The 16,320-nt window shown below is 47.0% G+C and overlaps 6 protein-coding genes across 6 annotated transcripts; 5 read left to right on the forward strand and 1 right to left on the reverse strand.

Moving 5' to 3' along the window:
- Positions 1-3: 3 nt before the first annotated feature.
- Positions 4-1,182, reverse strand: TOM40 (Tom40p; the record flags this gene model as incomplete). Its single annotated transcript, XM_020206546.1, has 1 exon — positions 4-1,182. The coding sequence occupies one exon, from the start codon at positions 1,180-1,182 to the stop codon at positions 4-6; it is 1,179 nt and encodes a 392-aa protein (XP_020065866.1).
- An 847-nt stretch (positions 1,183-2,029) lies between these two features.
- On the forward strand, positions 2,030-5,429 carry PFK2 (6-phosphofructokinase subunit beta). Its single transcript, XM_020207341.1, has one exon. The coding sequence runs from the start codon at positions 2,324-2,326 to the stop codon at positions 5,351-5,353; it is 3,030 nt and encodes a 1,009-aa protein (XP_020065867.1). The 5' UTR covers positions 2,030-2,323; the 3' UTR covers positions 5,354-5,429.
- Positions 5,430-6,133: 704 nt separating this feature from the next.
- On the forward strand, positions 6,134-7,460 carry CANTADRAFT_25162 (uncharacterized protein). Its single transcript, XM_020207342.1, has one exon. The coding sequence runs from the start codon at positions 6,504-6,506 to the stop codon at positions 6,975-6,977; it is 474 nt and encodes a 157-aa protein (XP_020065868.1). The 5' UTR covers positions 6,134-6,503; the 3' UTR covers positions 6,978-7,460.
- A 593-nt stretch (positions 7,461-8,053) lies between these two features.
- On the forward strand, positions 8,054-9,907 carry ARO10 (phenylpyruvate decarboxylase; the record flags this gene model as incomplete). The annotated part of the gene is made up of 1 exon (XM_020209474.1): positions 8,054-9,907. The coding sequence occupies one exon, from the start codon at positions 8,054-8,056 to the stop codon at positions 9,905-9,907; it is 1,854 nt and encodes a 617-aa protein (XP_020065869.1).
- A 1,169-nt stretch (positions 9,908-11,076) lies between these two features.
- FAA2-3 (Faa2-3p) lies at positions 11,077-13,317 on the forward strand (the record flags this gene model as incomplete). The annotated part of the gene is made up of 1 exon (XM_020209567.1): positions 11,077-13,317. The coding sequence occupies one exon, from the start codon at positions 11,077-11,079 to the stop codon at positions 13,315-13,317; it is 2,241 nt and encodes a 746-aa protein (XP_020065870.1).
- Positions 13,318-14,451: 1,134 nt separating this feature from the next.
- Positions 14,452-15,902, forward strand: RVB2 (RuvB family ATP-dependent DNA helicase reptin; the record flags this gene model as incomplete). Its single annotated transcript, XM_020206547.1, has 2 exons — positions 14,452-14,454; positions 14,502-15,902. 2 exons carry the CDS (start codon positions 14,452-14,454, stop codon positions 15,900-15,902), a joined length of 1,404 nt encoding a protein of 467 aa, XP_020065871.1.
- Between the last annotated feature and the right edge of the window lie 418 nt (positions 15,903-16,320).

Below are 16,320 nucleotides of genomic sequence, written 5' to 3' on the forward strand. Positions count from 1 at the left end.
CCCCTAGAGTTGAGGAGCACCTGGAACTGGGTTACCGTTTTGATCAACCAAGCCTTGTTGCATCAACATCACTTGTTCATTACCAGCGGATTCAACTTGCAAACCCAATCCGAGTCTGGACGAGTTCTTGAGGTGGTCGATTTCTCCCGAGAACAACAACGAGATGGTTGGCAACACTCTCTTTTCGATGAAGGCACTGACCTTACCAGCGGAGTCGACTTGGCCTCTGAAAACGGCACTACGGTACTCGTACTTGGCACCAATGGTGGTCAAACCCTCGACAACGGACTCGTAACCAATTGGAGCAGCACTCATCATGGGGTCAGCAAGTGGCTTGACACTGGCGGCGATCTGGGTCTCGATACCGGCCTCAACCTTGTCAGTGACCTTTCTCCAGAAAGAAGCAACCAACGCACCTTGGGCCTGTAATTGGGCCGAAGCGATCCAGTTGCCGGCGTTGTAACGAGCAAAGTAGTTCACAGCAGCATCTGGAGGAGCGACCATGGCTTGTCTGGAGTACATGGTCTCCAAACCGATAGAGAAGGCAGGAGTCAAAGACTGCAACAAAGAACCCACAGCAACACCAGTAAACCCACCAGAGATGAAAGATGGGTTCAAGGCCTTAAGGTTGATGGAGAAGTCCGAACCCTGGTAGTCCTGTTCCAACTGGACCATCGAGGGCTGGGCGTTGGCCAACTGCAATGTCAACTTGGAGATGTTGTGCTTGTCCCATCCGTAGTTGACTCTACCGCTGAACGAGTAGTCGTTGTCCATGTTGGCCTGGAGCATGTAGTCGTCGCTGGCATACACGGCCGAGAAGGCGTAGGCTGGCAACACTTGGGAGCCAACACTCAAGGTGTGCGAGGTCTGGAAAACTGGGGCAAACGAGAACACCTTGTTCAAATCGGCTCTCAACCCGGTGAAGAAGTACTGGTTCAAGAACACGTCTCTGGTGACCTCTTTGTTCAAGTTTTCCACGGTTCCTGGGTTGACCAAGCCCAAGGACTTACGGTGTTCGCTGATGGTGGTGTAGGCGTCATTTAAGTATGAGAAGACGGGGTTGGACGACCACAAGCCGTGAGGCTTTGGGGGTTGAGGGGTGACTGGGGGGAGGGAGGGGATGTTCAACTTGGACAAGTCGCCCAACGCAACGGGGGTCTGGGAGGGGCTGGATTGTGACATTGGATGAAGAAGGTTGTTGTCGACAGTGAAAATTTTTTGGTGGGATAAGTCGCAGGGTAAGGTCACGTGGGTTGGGGTGCAACATTAGGAACTAGGATAGGAGTTGCGGTGGTAGCAGCGGTCGAACTACATTAGTGCTTTGTTAGATGTTACCTCCAATAAAGAGAATATTTATAATATTCGCTGTATGATTTTGGGGCTAATTTGGCTACATTATTTTGGAGATTCGACCCAGCAATACAGCAGCCAGCAATGGACACTAATTATGTAATAAGCGAATTGATACCCTAGCTTACGTCTACTATGTACGTACTTGAGTACTCTGTAGACTTATCTAATTTCATTTGAGCGGCTTCGTCTGTTTCAAATCTACTTGTTATCAAATAAAAGTACTAATAGCTGTAGTCGTGGCCGGAATACACGTGAAAACTCGAATTCCGACCGCCTGGGTCGGTCACTTAAGGTCGACGGAAAAGGTGAAATATTAGCTTTAATTAAGCCCAAAAAGGGGCGCTTGCTTATTGGTGAGCACATATACTGCTGTACCGAGTTTGAACCGAACGCCGCTACCAGCTCACGATGGAGAGCCGGTCCCGCAACCAGGAAGTTGCGGTCACGTGACCATAATCCCCAAATCTTTTGGAATGATCGGTTATCTACCCTCCCGTGGGTATTGGCGTAGGAAATCTGTATTAAGATCCCCCAGCCAGGCCATATTTTCTGGTAGGTAAGCGAAATGGATCTCGTCTAATAAACAAAATTGCTCCAAATCCATAAATTCGAGCTCCTAATATTGGGGAGATGGTTAAATGCAAGTTGGCCAGGTAGGTATAATTTGATTGAATTAAACCGGGCCTAAAGGGTAACTTTGTTAGTACGCAACAACTTACGTAAGATACATAGTTCTCCCCAGCAGTGGTACTTCCTGTTATAGTATTACGTAATCACGAACACCGATCATCCATCGGTCTAATTTTATTGACAGCCCTATCGGTAGCGTGGCTACATGCTACCATATCCAGCTGGTTCAATCCCCTTGGAGGCATCCCTACCTCAATACTCTTAGACTCTCCCTCCCAATGATGTCACTCTCCTCCCGCACTGCTCTCACCCGAATCCCTCGCAGGTCACCTGACGTGGGATGACGGCTCCGAACCACTACCACCACCGACTTCTTCCTCTCCGAAGCAACGTCTCCACTCCCGCCCAATTGCCCCCAAAGCTGCCAGAGTCGATACCCCTGGCGCCACCCCTCCCATTTCAGTACCACGACGGCCCAACACCCCTCCTCCCCGTCTCGTACACCTGCCCCAGCTCCGGACATCTCATCATGACTGTCCCGATTGTCAACGGCTCCGCCAGCGTCACCATCCATGCCGCCACCAAAACGCTCCTAGACGACACCATCACCTTCTACTCCAACGTGCTAGGGCTTGCGCTCCACTCCGAGTCCAGCGATGCCGTTTTCCTCTCCAACAAAGACCAGAAGATCACCATCAAGATTGTGGTTGGCAGCGGCCTTTCGGCAGACGAAGTGGCCCACAAGAAGGCTGCGCTTGCCAAGCGCCTCAACATCGACGACTGGCGGACTTCCGAGTCGTCTGTGGTGTTCCGCAGCACCAATTTGAACCGGTTGATTGCTACCTTCCAGCTCTCGCAGTTGCCTGTCCAGGTCAACCCCAACGAATTGTACCCCAACGAAGTCTACACCATCGATCCCGTGGGCACATTGATCGGCTTCACCGCCTGTGCCAACCCATTGACGTTGGTGCCGCCTGTGGAGAAGTATAACCCCGTGGGTGCCGAATCCACTGCGGTTTCTGCCTCTGTATCCGAGCTCTCCCGTGGCGATGAGGGCGTCAAGCCCAGAAGAAACATCGCCGTCATGACTTCGGGAGGTGATGCTCCCGGCATGAACGCAAACGTGCGTGCCGTGGTACGTGCTGCCATCTTTCGTGGATGTAAGGCTTACGCAGTCATGGAAGGCTACGAAGGCTTGGTCCGCGGTGGTCCCGAGTACATCAAGGAGATGACCTGGCACGACGTCAAGGGCTACCTCTCGGAAGGCGGTACCAAGATCGGAACTGCTCGTTGCATGGCTTTCAAGGAGAGAAAAGGCAGATTGCAAGGTTGCAAGCATTTGATCGAAGCAGGCATCGACGCCTTGATCGTGTGTGGTGGTGACGGCTCGTTGACGGGTGCAGACTTGTTCAGATCCGAATGGCCCTCGTTGATCGACGAATTGAGGAAAAACGGCGACATTTCCGAAGAAAAGTACCAGAAACACAAGCATTTGAACATCTGCGGCACTGTGGGCCTGATCGACAACGACATGGCCACCACCGACGCCACCATTGGTGCCTACTCGTCGTTGGACAGAATTTGCAAGGCCATCGACTACATCGATGCCACCGCCAATTCCCACTCCAGAGCATTCGTAGTGGAAGTCATGGGCAGACACTGTGGCTGGTTGGCGTTGATGGCAGGTATTGCCACCAGTGCCGACTATATCTTGATTCCCGAAAAGCCATCGTCGTCGCAGGACTGGCAAGACCAGATGTGCAAAATCGTCTCCAAGCACAGAGCCAAGGGCAAGAGAAAGAGTATCGTGATCGTCGCGGAAGGTGCCATCACCTCCGACTTGCAGCCTATCTCTGCCAACAACGTCAAGGACGTGTTGGTGGACAGATTGGGCTTGGACACCAGAGTTACCACCTTGGGCCACGTCCAAAGAGGTGGTAATGCCGTGGCCTACGATCGGTTCTTGGCCACCTTGCAAGGTGTGGAGGCTGTCAAGGCAGTCTTGGACTGTACTCCAGATACCCCATCTCCGTTGATTGCTATTGACGAGAACAAGTTGGTCAGAAAGCCATTGGTCGAAGCTGTCAAGATCACCAAGTCTGTGGCCACTGCCATCGAAAACAAGGACTTCGACAAGGCAATGAGCTTAAGAGACTCCGAGTTTTGCGAACATTTATCGAACTACATGGCCATGAACTCCGCCAACCACAACGAGCCCACCTTGCCTGTTGAAAAGAGAAAGAAAATCGCCATTATCAACGTGGGAGCCCCTGCCGGTGGTATGAACAGTGCTGTCTACTCAATGGCCACATACTGTATGTCCAGAGGACACACTCCTTACGCCATCCACAACGGTTTCTCCGGTTTGGCCAGACACGAGTCAGTCAGATCCATGGACTGGTTGGACATTGAGGGCTGGAACTCCATTGGTGGTTCGGAAATCGGTACCAACAGACAAACCCCTGAGGATACAGACCTTGGAATGATTGCCTACTACTTCGAAAAGTACCAATTTGATGGTTTGATCATCATCGGTGGTTTCGAAGCCTTCCTTTCGTTGGAACAATTGGAGAAGGCCAGACCAATGTACCCAGCATTCAGAATCCCAATTGTGTTGATTCCTGCCACCATCTCCAACAACGTTCCAGGTACCGAGTACTCGTTGGGTGCCGATACCTGTTTGAACTCGTTGATGGACTACTGTGACGTTGTGAAACAGTCTGCATCTTCCACCAGAGACCGTGCCTTCGTGATTGAAGTGCAAGGTGGTAACTCCGGTTACATTGCCACCTGTACCTCCTTGATCAGTGGGGCCCAGGCCTCTTATGTTCCAGAGGAAGGCATTTCCTTGGATCAATTGGAGTTGGATATCCGTTCCCTCAAGGAGTCCTTTGCTACAGAAAGGGGATTGACCAAGTCCGGTAAATTGATCATTAAGAGCACCAATGCATCCAAGGTTTTATCCACACAGGTATTGGCTGATATCATCAAGTACGAAGCCGGAAACGAGTTTGACACCAAGACTGCTGTTCCTGGCCACGTCCAACAGGGTGGTTTGCCTTCTCCTATCGACAGAACCAGAGCTGCAAGATTCGCAGTGAAGGCTGTTCAGTTCGTTGAAGACAACTCCGACTTATTGGCTGATGTCAAATATTCCCCTGACTTCCCTAGTGATGATAAGAAGTTGAAAGCCACCGCGGTGGTTTTGGGTATTAAGTCCTCGCACTTGAGATTTAGCCCAATCAGAAAGTTGTACGACTTTGAAACTGAGTTGGGTAGAAGAATGCCTAAGAAGATTCACTGGGCCACCATCAGAGACGTTGCCGATCAATTGGTTGGCAGAACCAGAATCGAAAGACCTGTTGTATAGATGTTAATAAAATACTTATGATGTAAATCTAAGCCAGTATATGTGAAGCTGATTGACTGATCTAAACAAGTGCCCGGATTACTGTAAAGCATATTTTAGTAATTCCGTAAAAATGAAGACTTACTAATCTGAAGAATTCGTGTGGGCTCAAAAGAACTTGATTTTAGTGTTGGTAAAACAGTGGTCTTTACTTTATTACTTTACTTTATTAGCCACCAACTGGATCGTCTTAGCTATAATAATTATTTTACTTCTTATTTCCAACTACTCCTTGAATATTTGAAATTCATTCGTCAGAACTTAAATGCCTTTAGCACTAAACAGACACCAATTGCACCTTACTACCGTGCCAAAGCCTGAATTGATTTCCCAAATTTCTTATAAATATTGCAAAAAGTATCGCGTTTTCTACAATGTGTCTCAATAAATTAAAGTAGAACGGTTTTTAACACAGGTCAAGGCTAAGAACCGTTACCTCCACATTATGAGTGCATGGACAACTGGATCGTTCAAGTTGGAGAGCTATTCACCCTTGGGAGACTTCTACTACTTCCAGTCGCAAATTTGTGTCATATGGCGAAAACTACTTCAATGTCATCTTCGTTTGCACACGGCACAGTAGCAGATCTAAACAACGAGAGTCCCTCTCTTCATTCTCTTTGGCATCTTCCGGCCCCCATCCAAACGTTGCTGGCCAATCCCAACCAATATGTGAGGTCACGTGCCCCGATATAAATTCAGTTCCTACCACCAAATTGAAGGTCAATGAGAGACTCCACCACAAAGTTCATCTCTGAATTCAATACTAGAGCCACGGGTATGATCACTGGAATCTTCTTTATGGCATATCAATGCCTTTATCGATCAGGACTAACAGCTAGCCATACATGATAAAATCATACAAAGCAATACCAAGAGTGATGTGGTGGCATTGAAAGCAGAAGTCATTGAGCTAAACGGCTTGGTGGAATCTCACTTAGACAATCTTCCTCCGTTTGACCAGAAGCGCATTGGACTGTCTGTGGATACTTTGTTCAAGTATGTGGAAGCACAACGCACCCAGCTTGATACCAGAGAGTTTCACTTTGTAGGTGAGCCCATTCCGGCTGCGAAGTCCAGACCATTACGAGCACCACAGGCCTCAGAGCCAATGCAGGAAAGTGCAAGAACATACGAAGGGCTTTCTGGGGTCAAACAGACAGTAGAGGGTTCTGGGAGCCATGTTTTAATCAGAAACGCTAATAACAGTATAGTGGTCACTTCGGAACAGGTGCCGTCATCCATGCACATCAAGGGCGGCCAAAGCACTGTTTTCAAGGTGGAAGCCAAGGGCCCCGTTTTTGTTCATGATTTGGAAGACTGCGATTTGGTGATTAACTGTCACCAGCTAAGACTACACAACTTGAACAATTGTCGCATCTGGATCGACAATGTGGGAAATAACACCATAATTATTGAGAACTGTCGAGGGCTTACGATAGGCAGACTTGATGGCGGAAGCGTGGAGGTAGACGACTTCGATTGGCCCACTAAATCATTCACCAATCCTCACTTTAAACATGCCACGGAAAGAATCGACTATGGCTGGATAAGTGGTATTCAAGACGGCAAGATCGACCGTTAGTTCTCGATAAGCTAGGTACTTTACCACCGGATCAAGTTCATTACTTATCCAATAAGCTTGTGTACTGTCATTACTTGGTAAAAAACTGGGCACGTATGTCGCAATGGCAATCTTCTCAACGCTGCCAGTACGGCGGGCCGTAATACATATCTGATATCATATCTGATATCATCATCCACGTTTTAGGCATTCATAAATATAACACTCACTTAAAGTATAAGCCGAAATTAGTGGCCTCGTCCTATTATTGATAAAGCAGACTTTCGGGATTCGGAAGTACCACCTAAGTCGTTTTGCACCGTAACTTCGGTGATTATGTACTAAGACTTCATATTTTTCAGCGTGTTTAGAATCGACTAATGTAAGGGTGCGCCGCACTTGAAAGCTAAAAATTTGACAGGCAGATACAAAGAAAGGCCAACAACCGCAACTAATTTACACCAGGAAACTCATTAAATAACACAGGGGGTAGAAAGATTTCTGGAGTATATGCCTAGCTCATTCTTGAAATTTTTTTGATTATTATTTGCCATTTTCTATTCAGGTTACGAACGGGGCGTTGCTGTCACTTTTTCAATTGCACCCTGATTCAACGTTTTGGACTTGTTCGGAAATAAGCTTCATGATTCTGATAGTGTCAGTCCGGACTTAAATTATTGTCCGACCTATCTCCAGATATCGGAGCCTTATCACTCGGCACCTGCGCATAATGGAGCTTATCGACTTGTTTCGGAAAAATACCCGATACTGGCAGCTCACATTAACTAGTCTTGCCTTGAGTATTCCAGGCTATCATTTCTGATCTACACTCTTCGAGTATTATAATCCACTTTCTTGGCAAGGATTACAAATGATGAAGCTTCTATAGATTTTTAACTCCACTAGAATAAACGATTCTCGTCTGAAAAATGCAACCGGCTTGCTCGTTATCTCCGGCCAATTCAAGAAATTCTACCTCCGATGTACAGTATATTCCGATAAACATATGGATTTGAGCCACAACGTTCAAAGATGATTTCTATTTAAACGTCAAGCTCTTGGACCTTTTGCCAATTTTTTACGATAACGAAATCATCATGACCGTTGACATAATCCCACAATTGGAAATCCCCAAAGAAATCCCGTTGGGAGAATATTTGTTTCTCAGAATTGCTCAGGCCAATCCTAAGTTAAGATCAATTTTTGGTGTTGCAGGTGATTATAGCTTGAATTTATTGGAACACTTGTACGCAAAAACCGTCCAGAAGCAGAATATCAATTTTGTTGGTTTATGCAATGAGCTCAACTCTGCTTACGTTGCCAATGGATATAGCATAGCGATTGGTGGATTAGCAGTCTTGATTACCACCTTCGGCGTCGGAGAGCTCTCTGCAATTAACGGAATTGCTTCGTCCTTCAGTGAGTATATTCCTATTTTACATATAGTTGGAATCTCCTCCAGAGCACAGAGGAAATATGCTGCTGATCCAAAAAACCCTGTTAAGAACTTTCATCATTTAATTCAGAACAAAAACCAGTTATTAGCACCTAACCACAATGTGTATCAGGAAATGAGCACCGATGTCAGTGTTGTGCAAGAAATCTTGGAATCCAATGATGAGAAAGCTTTGGATCAAATAGATAGAGTATTGCATGAAATTCTCCAGAATTCTAGACCAGGCTATTTGTTTATTCCGGCAGATCTCCCTGATTTTTATGTTAGCACCGTCAGGCTATTTGAAAAGCTGGACTTCTATGGCCATCAGAAAAAGTGTACACAACAGTTAGATAAGCTCACCAATCTACTTCTTGATAAATTATACAATGCTTCCAGTCCCTCAATTTTATCCGATCTCCTTATTAGCAGATTTAACTTACAGGACAAGTTGAACCAATTTATCCGTCGGATTGACCCTGGTCAGAAATTTCTAAAGCTTTTCAGCACCAATATGGGAAGGAACCTTGATGAGTCACTTCCAAACCATATTGGGTGCTACTTTGGAGCGGTTTCATCCTCTCCTGAAGTAGTGAATATGTTGGAGAAGGAAACTGATACTTTGTTCATCTTTGGGCACGCCAACATGGAGACCAACACTGCATCTTATTCAAGCGATTTTTCGGAAATCAAGGACTACATCGAGATTAACCACGATTACATTTTGGTGGATGGAAAGTATCATTTAATCAAACAAGAGCACGGCAATAGACTTTTCACGTTAGAGAACCTTCTCGACAACCTAATTGATAATTTTGATGAGTCCAGGTACGCCCATTCTATCCTTCCTGTCAACGTCACATACAAATACTTCCCCAAGCTCGCAGCCATAACCAACAATGAAAAATATATCCAGCAGAACAAGCTCTTGGATTTCGTCAATGGGTATCTCCAGGCAGGTGATATCCTATTGATTGATGTGTGTGCATTCGTCTTCGGAGCAGCTGATCTCAAGCTTCCTCCGGGGTGTCAATACATATCACAGTCCTTCTATGCTTCTATCGGGCATTCCTTACCCACCTCTGTGGGGGTATGTTTCGCAGTCAACGATCTGGGACAAAACAGGCGAATACTCGTCTTGGAAGGTGATGGATCAGCACAGATGACTATTCAGGAATTATCTGCGTTTGTGAGGTACGGTAGCCAGCTCAAGGTGAAGCCCCAAATCTTCATCATGAACAACGAGGGCTACACCATCGAGAGGACTATCCAGGGGCCCCAGCGTAGCTATAACGACATTGCCCCAAACTGGCACTGGACTGGGCTAGTCAGGGCTTTTGGGGACCCGGAAGAGAAATTTCACACATCGTTGACATTGAACAACGACTACGAGTTGGACAAGTATAGAATTCGCACAACCGACTGTGCGAATCGGTTGGAGCTAGTCGAGTTGAAGATGGACCAAAACGATGTTTTGACCAAGTTGGTCAGGTTCTTGGAGAAATGCAAGCAATAGTGGCTTCTGGTTGAAAGGTGTAATTATAAATAATTAGAGGGGAAAGGCAGGTTCTTGGAGAAGTGCAACAGAATACTCGTCTAAAATTGTTTAATTATAATCAATAGATGGGCAGGGTCAAGCGATATTTACATCACTAGTCCAATTGTCTAATTAATTAATTGATTACGAAGAAGACGGGCAAGGTCCGGTTTTGGGGTGTAAGCTATATGTTGCTCGCTGGCTGGCTAATTGTCTAATTATCATTAATGTGGTTGCAACTGGCAGTTATGTGCAGATCAAGCCTGCTGCAGAGCAATTTATGGCTAGCGAGATCGCCAGGCAATGGATCAGCAGCAAGAGACGTCGAGAGGCTGGAATGATCACCACCGACGATCGGCTGGATAACTACTGATCCAGATGACTGGAAACATGAAATACCTTGAAAGCCACTGGAAGCCACTGTACAAGCCACGGAGAGATCTAACTGGCAAATTGAAATGCATAGATCCAGCCGGCCAGATTGTAACGTATCTTTAATGATCCGTAATGATCCATTACCACCCATTATGTAGATCGATTTTGATCCGTCTATATGATCCATTCGATCACATGGGCCATAAGTATCTACATGATCTATTATACTCCATTAGATCCATATGGACCACAAGCATCTATATGAACCAGTACAATTACAGGACCACCACAGATCCACATAGACAAAACGACCCACATGATCCATACAGCCATGTGCTCATTTCTCTTCCATTTGCCCCATATTCGCCATTCCTTTAGCCCCACCGCTCGGCACGGAGTCGCGTTCTACCCCGGTTCGCCGGCACGTGATGGCGAACTAGCAGTCCTCGTTTTCCCGAGGAAATGCGGGGTTGCGGAAGACTCCCCTGGCCTCCCAGCCCAGTCCGCCACCTCTGGCACCTGCTAGGCTCCACCAGGTAACGTTCCCCCAGGCAGCCCTTCGTCCACGTGAATTCTCTGCTTTTTCAGGCCCGCAACACCCCGCTATCTGTCCCCACCTTCGGCAGTGCCTCCAAACTGTGCGTCGTTCCTTCCGGCCGATCGCTAGATTAGGAAGTGGATGTCAGGGCTGGGCCAAAACGGTATAAGTAGGGCCAGTGCCTGAAATGTGAACACATTATTGCACACTCTTCCCACCACTCTGGAACTCCAACATGGCAATTCTTCCTCCTCCCACTGGCGAGCACATCGCTCCGCCAGAAGCGTCCTCCTTCTTCAAGGAAGGCTACGGCTACGTCGACTTGTTGCACAAGTACCTCCCCTTCCCAGGCACGTTATCCGACAGAGCGGTCCCCGTGCCAGGCTCCCAGAAGGGCGACCTGTCAGCCATCTACAGAAACGCCCTCAGTCCCGGGGGCGTCAAGGACTCCTTGTTTCCCAGCGTGCGGACGCTTCCACAGTTGTTTGACAACGCTGTGAAGCACTTTGGCGATAATTCCGTATTCACGTTCAGAGAACACGACTACGTCAACAACACCCCCACCGAGAACAAGGTCAGCTTGTCCTACAAGCAGGTGGACGGGTTGATCAACGACTACGGTGCTGGATTGTTGTATTTGCTCGAAGTCAACCCGTTCAAGAACGCTGCAAAGTTTGCAAGTCACGCCAAAATTGACGCCCACGAACTGGCCTACAAGAGCTACGACAAGGACAACTTCTCGTTTGTCTTGACCATCTACTCCGCCAACAGACACGAGTGGGTGTTGACCGACCTCGTCAGCAGCGCGTACTCCATCACCAACACCGCGTTGTACGACACCTTGGGAGCACTGACGTCCGAATTCATCTTGGAACTGACCGAGTCGCCAGTCGTGGCACTTTCCAAGAACCACATCGTCGACATCCTCGACTTGAAGGCCCAGAACCCTGAACAGTTGGGTGCGTTGGTGTTGATGATCTCGTTCGACCCATTGACGCCCCAGGACTCTGAATTGGTGGCCAGAGCACGCAGTGAGAACATCGTGTTGGTGTCCATGGACCAGGTGATCAAGACGGGTCAGGTGTTCCCCAAGGAACGTTTGTTGCCCTCGCCAGACACCTTGTACACCATCAGTTTCACCTCGGGAACCACAGGCTCCAAGCCAAAGGGAGTTATGTTGCAGCAGAGAGCTGCGATTTCTGCCGTCAGTTTGGTATTGGTGGGGTCAGGATACGAGGCCAAGAGCAACTTCTGCTTCTTGCCGTTAGCCCACATCTACGAACGTCAAATGACGTTATCTGGAATGACCTACGGCTCCACCATCAACTTCCCCCAATTGAACGGGTCGCCATTGACCTTGGTCGAAGACTTGAAGTTCTTCAAGCCTGAGGCCCTCAGTAACGTCCCTAGAGTGTACACCAAGTTCGAAGCAGCCCTCAAGGCTGCCACCGTCGACTCCAACTCCTCCATCGCCAAAGCCATTTTCGGCAAGGCCATTGCCACGAAGCAGGAACTTCAAGAAAGAAGCGATGGCGACAAGGGCTCCCACTTCTTGTACGACCGCTTGCTCTTCCCTAAGTTGAAGGCGGCCTTGGGGCTCGACAACACCCAGTTCTTGGTTACTGGTTCGGCCCCCATCAGTGTGTCCACCATCAAGTTCTTGAGAGCTGCGTTGAACGTGGGATTTGCTCAGGGTTACGGGTTAACTGAATCGTTTGCAGGAATGAGTCTTTCCAACAAGTACGAGGCCCAGCCTGGTACTTGTGGTGCTCCATGCATTGGATGTGAAATCAAAGTTCAACAATTGCCTGAAATGGGCTATGGTATCAACGACGAGGGTGGCCCAAGAGGTGAACTCTTGTTGAGAGGCCCCCAGATGTTCACTGGTTACTTCAAGAACGAGGAAGAAACCAAGAAGACCATCGATGACGAGGGTTGGTTCCATACTGGAGATGTTGCCCAGATTGTCGCTAGCACTGGTCAAATCAAGATTATTGATAGAGTCAAGAACTTCTTCAAGTTGAGTCAAGGTGAGTACGTCACCCCAGAAAAGATTGAAAACACCTACATGTCAACCGACCCAATCATTTCCCAATGTTTCGTCCACGGAAACTCTACCAAGAGTTTCTTGGTCGGTATTGTCGGTATCGATGTGCCATTGGCCACTAAGTTTTTGCTCAAGCAAGGTGTCGCCAAATCTTCGATTGAAAGCCCCGAAGGTCTTTTGAAGGAAATCAACAAGCCTGCTCATAAGAAAGCGTTGTTGACCCAAATCAACGGAAACATCAAGAACAAGTTGTTAGGTTTTGAGAAGTTACACAATATCTACCTTGAAGTCGAGCCTTTGACCGGCGAAAGAAACTTGATCACCCCAACCGTGAAGATCAAGAGACCAATTGCCGCGAAGTTCTTCAAGGAGCAAATTGACAACATGTACGAAGTAGAAGGTTCGTTGATCAATAGCTCCAAATTATGATTTATTATTAGAGAAAGAAACATTACAAAATTGATAAAAGTAGTTCGTAGAGTGTAGCCGGTAATTTCTGGACCTAGGAGCAGCAATGAAGTTATAGCTGTGTGATAGAACGCCATACTATGCCTCTTTATTGTTCTATTTACACACTTGTGGTTGGTCCATTTTTTCACGTGACTGGTAGTCTGATCCTTATCTCTAATTCCATTCGTAACGTTTTAATCCGCATGGGAGACTAACAATACCGGTGAGCCGATACCTCACATGATGCCGACAAGTAGCTATCACATGATGCCGAGGAGATTCTATTACATAAGCTCCCAAGGAGCTATATAAACACCTCTATTCCGAGTAGTTAGCTCCCTACTTTATGGAGGGATCCCAATTCACCGACGTATACTACACATGCTAACACGTGGTTCTTATTGTATACTGGCTTTCTGTTTTAGTAGTAAATTCTTCGTTATTCTCACCTCTTGATGATACTCTTCGGGTCTAATTTTTTCACTCCCTGTTACTTCTGTAACCCGGTTGGTTTCTTTCAAGCCATGAATTAACTAATTCACGTCATAATAATCTAAGTAATTTACCCTGGTTCGTGAAAGGATTCAAATAAGGGCAAACAACTTTACTCTCATCATTCCAAAAAATGCCTATTAACGAAAGCATATTTGGGAGGTCGTTTCGTGGGTAGTAGGGATCGTTGGCACAGATATTGAACGGCATCGAGGATGAATCAACACGCTAATTTTAAGGCCCCAGAGAGATTGGTGCTGGCTGCGAAATTGGTACAGTAGCACCTTTTAGCGGACCATTTTTGTGAGGTTCTCGGTAATTTGAAATTTTCCCAGTAAATGTGGCTGCATCCCGCGCTAACTTGCATGAGGGCTAGCGAGAGCTCACTAGGATTAGTGCCAGCGTAATGTCGCATTGACCACCCTCCAACATCACTTCATTTAATGCTATTAATACAGTTTAAAGCTTTATTCTCCACCACTTTGATCCATCCCATCGTATCGGTCCTTCGTTTATCCTCAATTTTTCCCACTCATATGCCGGCCCAGCTCAGATGTCGCATGTCGCGCCACCCTAACCATTTTTTCATCAATTTCAAACAACACAACTCCATCACTTAAAATGGTAAGTAGTCCCCCCTCCCCCTGCCACCGTGCCCTACTAACATCCAGACCACAATCAGCACCAAGGTTGAATCGAAAGACTTGAATGGATTGTCCTTAATCGCAGCCCACTCCCACATCTCAGGCTTGGGCCTCGATGACAATCTCCAGCCCAAGGAGAACGCCCAAGGAATGGTTGGTCAAATCAAGGCAAGAAAGGCAGCTGGGGTCATTTTGAAAATGATCCAGGCTGGAAAAATTGCCGGTAGAGCCGTTTTGGTCGCTGGCCCTCCATCCACCGGTAAAACAGCCATTGCCATGGGATTATCTCAGAGCTTGGGAGCTGAGGTGCCTTTCACGGCCATTGCTGGGTCGGAAATCTTCTCGTTAGAGTTGTCCAAGACTGAGGCTTTGACTCAGGTGTTCAGAAAGTCCATTGGTATCAGAATCAAGGAAGAAACCGAAATTATCGAAGGTGAAGTGGTCGAGATCCAGATTGACAGATCTATCACCGGAGGCCACAAGCAAGGAAAGTTGACCATCAAGACCACAGACATGGAGACCATCTACGAGTTGGGTAACAAGATGATCGAGGGCTTGACCAAGGAAAAGGTGTTGGCCGGAGACGTTATCTCCATCGACAAGGCGTCGGGAAAGATCACCAAATTGGGTAAATCGTTCACCAGAGCCAGAGACTACGACGCCATGGGTCCTGAGACCAAGTTTGTTCAGTGTCCAGAGGGTGAGTTGCAGAAGAGAAAGGAGGCAGTCCATACCGTCTCGTTACACGAAATAGACGTGATAAATTCCAGACAACAAGGATTTTTGGCGTTGTTTTCCGGTGACACCGGTGAAATCAGAGCCGAGGTTCGTGAGCAGATCAACACCAAGGTGGCAGAATGGAAGGAAGAAGGCAAGGCCGAGATCATTCCCGGTGTTTTGTTCATTGACGAGGTCCACATGTTGGACATCGAGTGTTTCTCATTCATAAATAGGGCGTTGGAAGACGACTTTGCCCCCATCGTGATCATGGCCACCAACAGAGGTATCTCCAGAACCCGTGGTACCAACTACAAATCCCCCCACGGATTGCCCATCGATTTGTTGGACAGATCCATCATCATCCACACCTCGTCATACTCCCAGGATGAAATCAGAACCATTTTGTCCATTCGTGCCAGTGAGGAGGAGATTGAGTTATCCGCCGATGCCTTGGCGTTGTTGACCAAGATCGGCCAAGAAACCAGTTTGAGATATGCCTCCAACTTGATTTCTGTATCGCAGCAAATTGCTCTTAAGAGAAGAAGCAACACCGTGGACCTTCCAGACATCAAGAGGGCTTACACCTTGTTCTTGGACTCCGACAGATCCGTGCAGTACTTGGAGGAGTTTTCTTCGCAGTTTATTGACGATAACGGGCAGGTTACCATTGGAGAAAAGAAGAACGATGATAAGATGGAAACCGATTAAATGCAAGGGGAATTGATGGAGAGGTTCCAGCATGAAGCGGGTATTGAACGATTGATATAGATGTATAGATATGTATACGTATTGATATTGAGCAATATTGATTGATAAAATAAATAACGATATTGATTAATTGGATACTGTAAGATGTATTCCGTAGACATAACCAACAAGACTACCGAATTAGTATTTCAATTAAAATCTGATTGTATGTCAAGATAACACATATTTATACTTGCTCTACTTGCTCTTGAAATTGAAATTGAAATTAATTGTTCGCTTTGTTTGACTAGTTCTTCAGGAGTTGTGAAATGCTATTCTAGCTACGCCTTGTAAGCAGGTGTAGTATTAAGTTTAATTGATGGTTTGGCAAATACTACTTTCTAGCAGAAGCAATATTAATATTAGCTGGAGAAGAATA

Source organism: Suhomyces tanzawaensis (assembly GCF_001661415.1).
Source record: "Suhomyces tanzawaensis NRRL Y-17324 unplaced genomic scaffold CANTAscaffold_2, whole genome shotgun sequence".
Lineage (NCBI taxonomy): Eukaryota > Fungi > Ascomycota > Pichiomycetes > Serinales > Debaryomycetaceae > Suhomyces > Suhomyces tanzawaensis.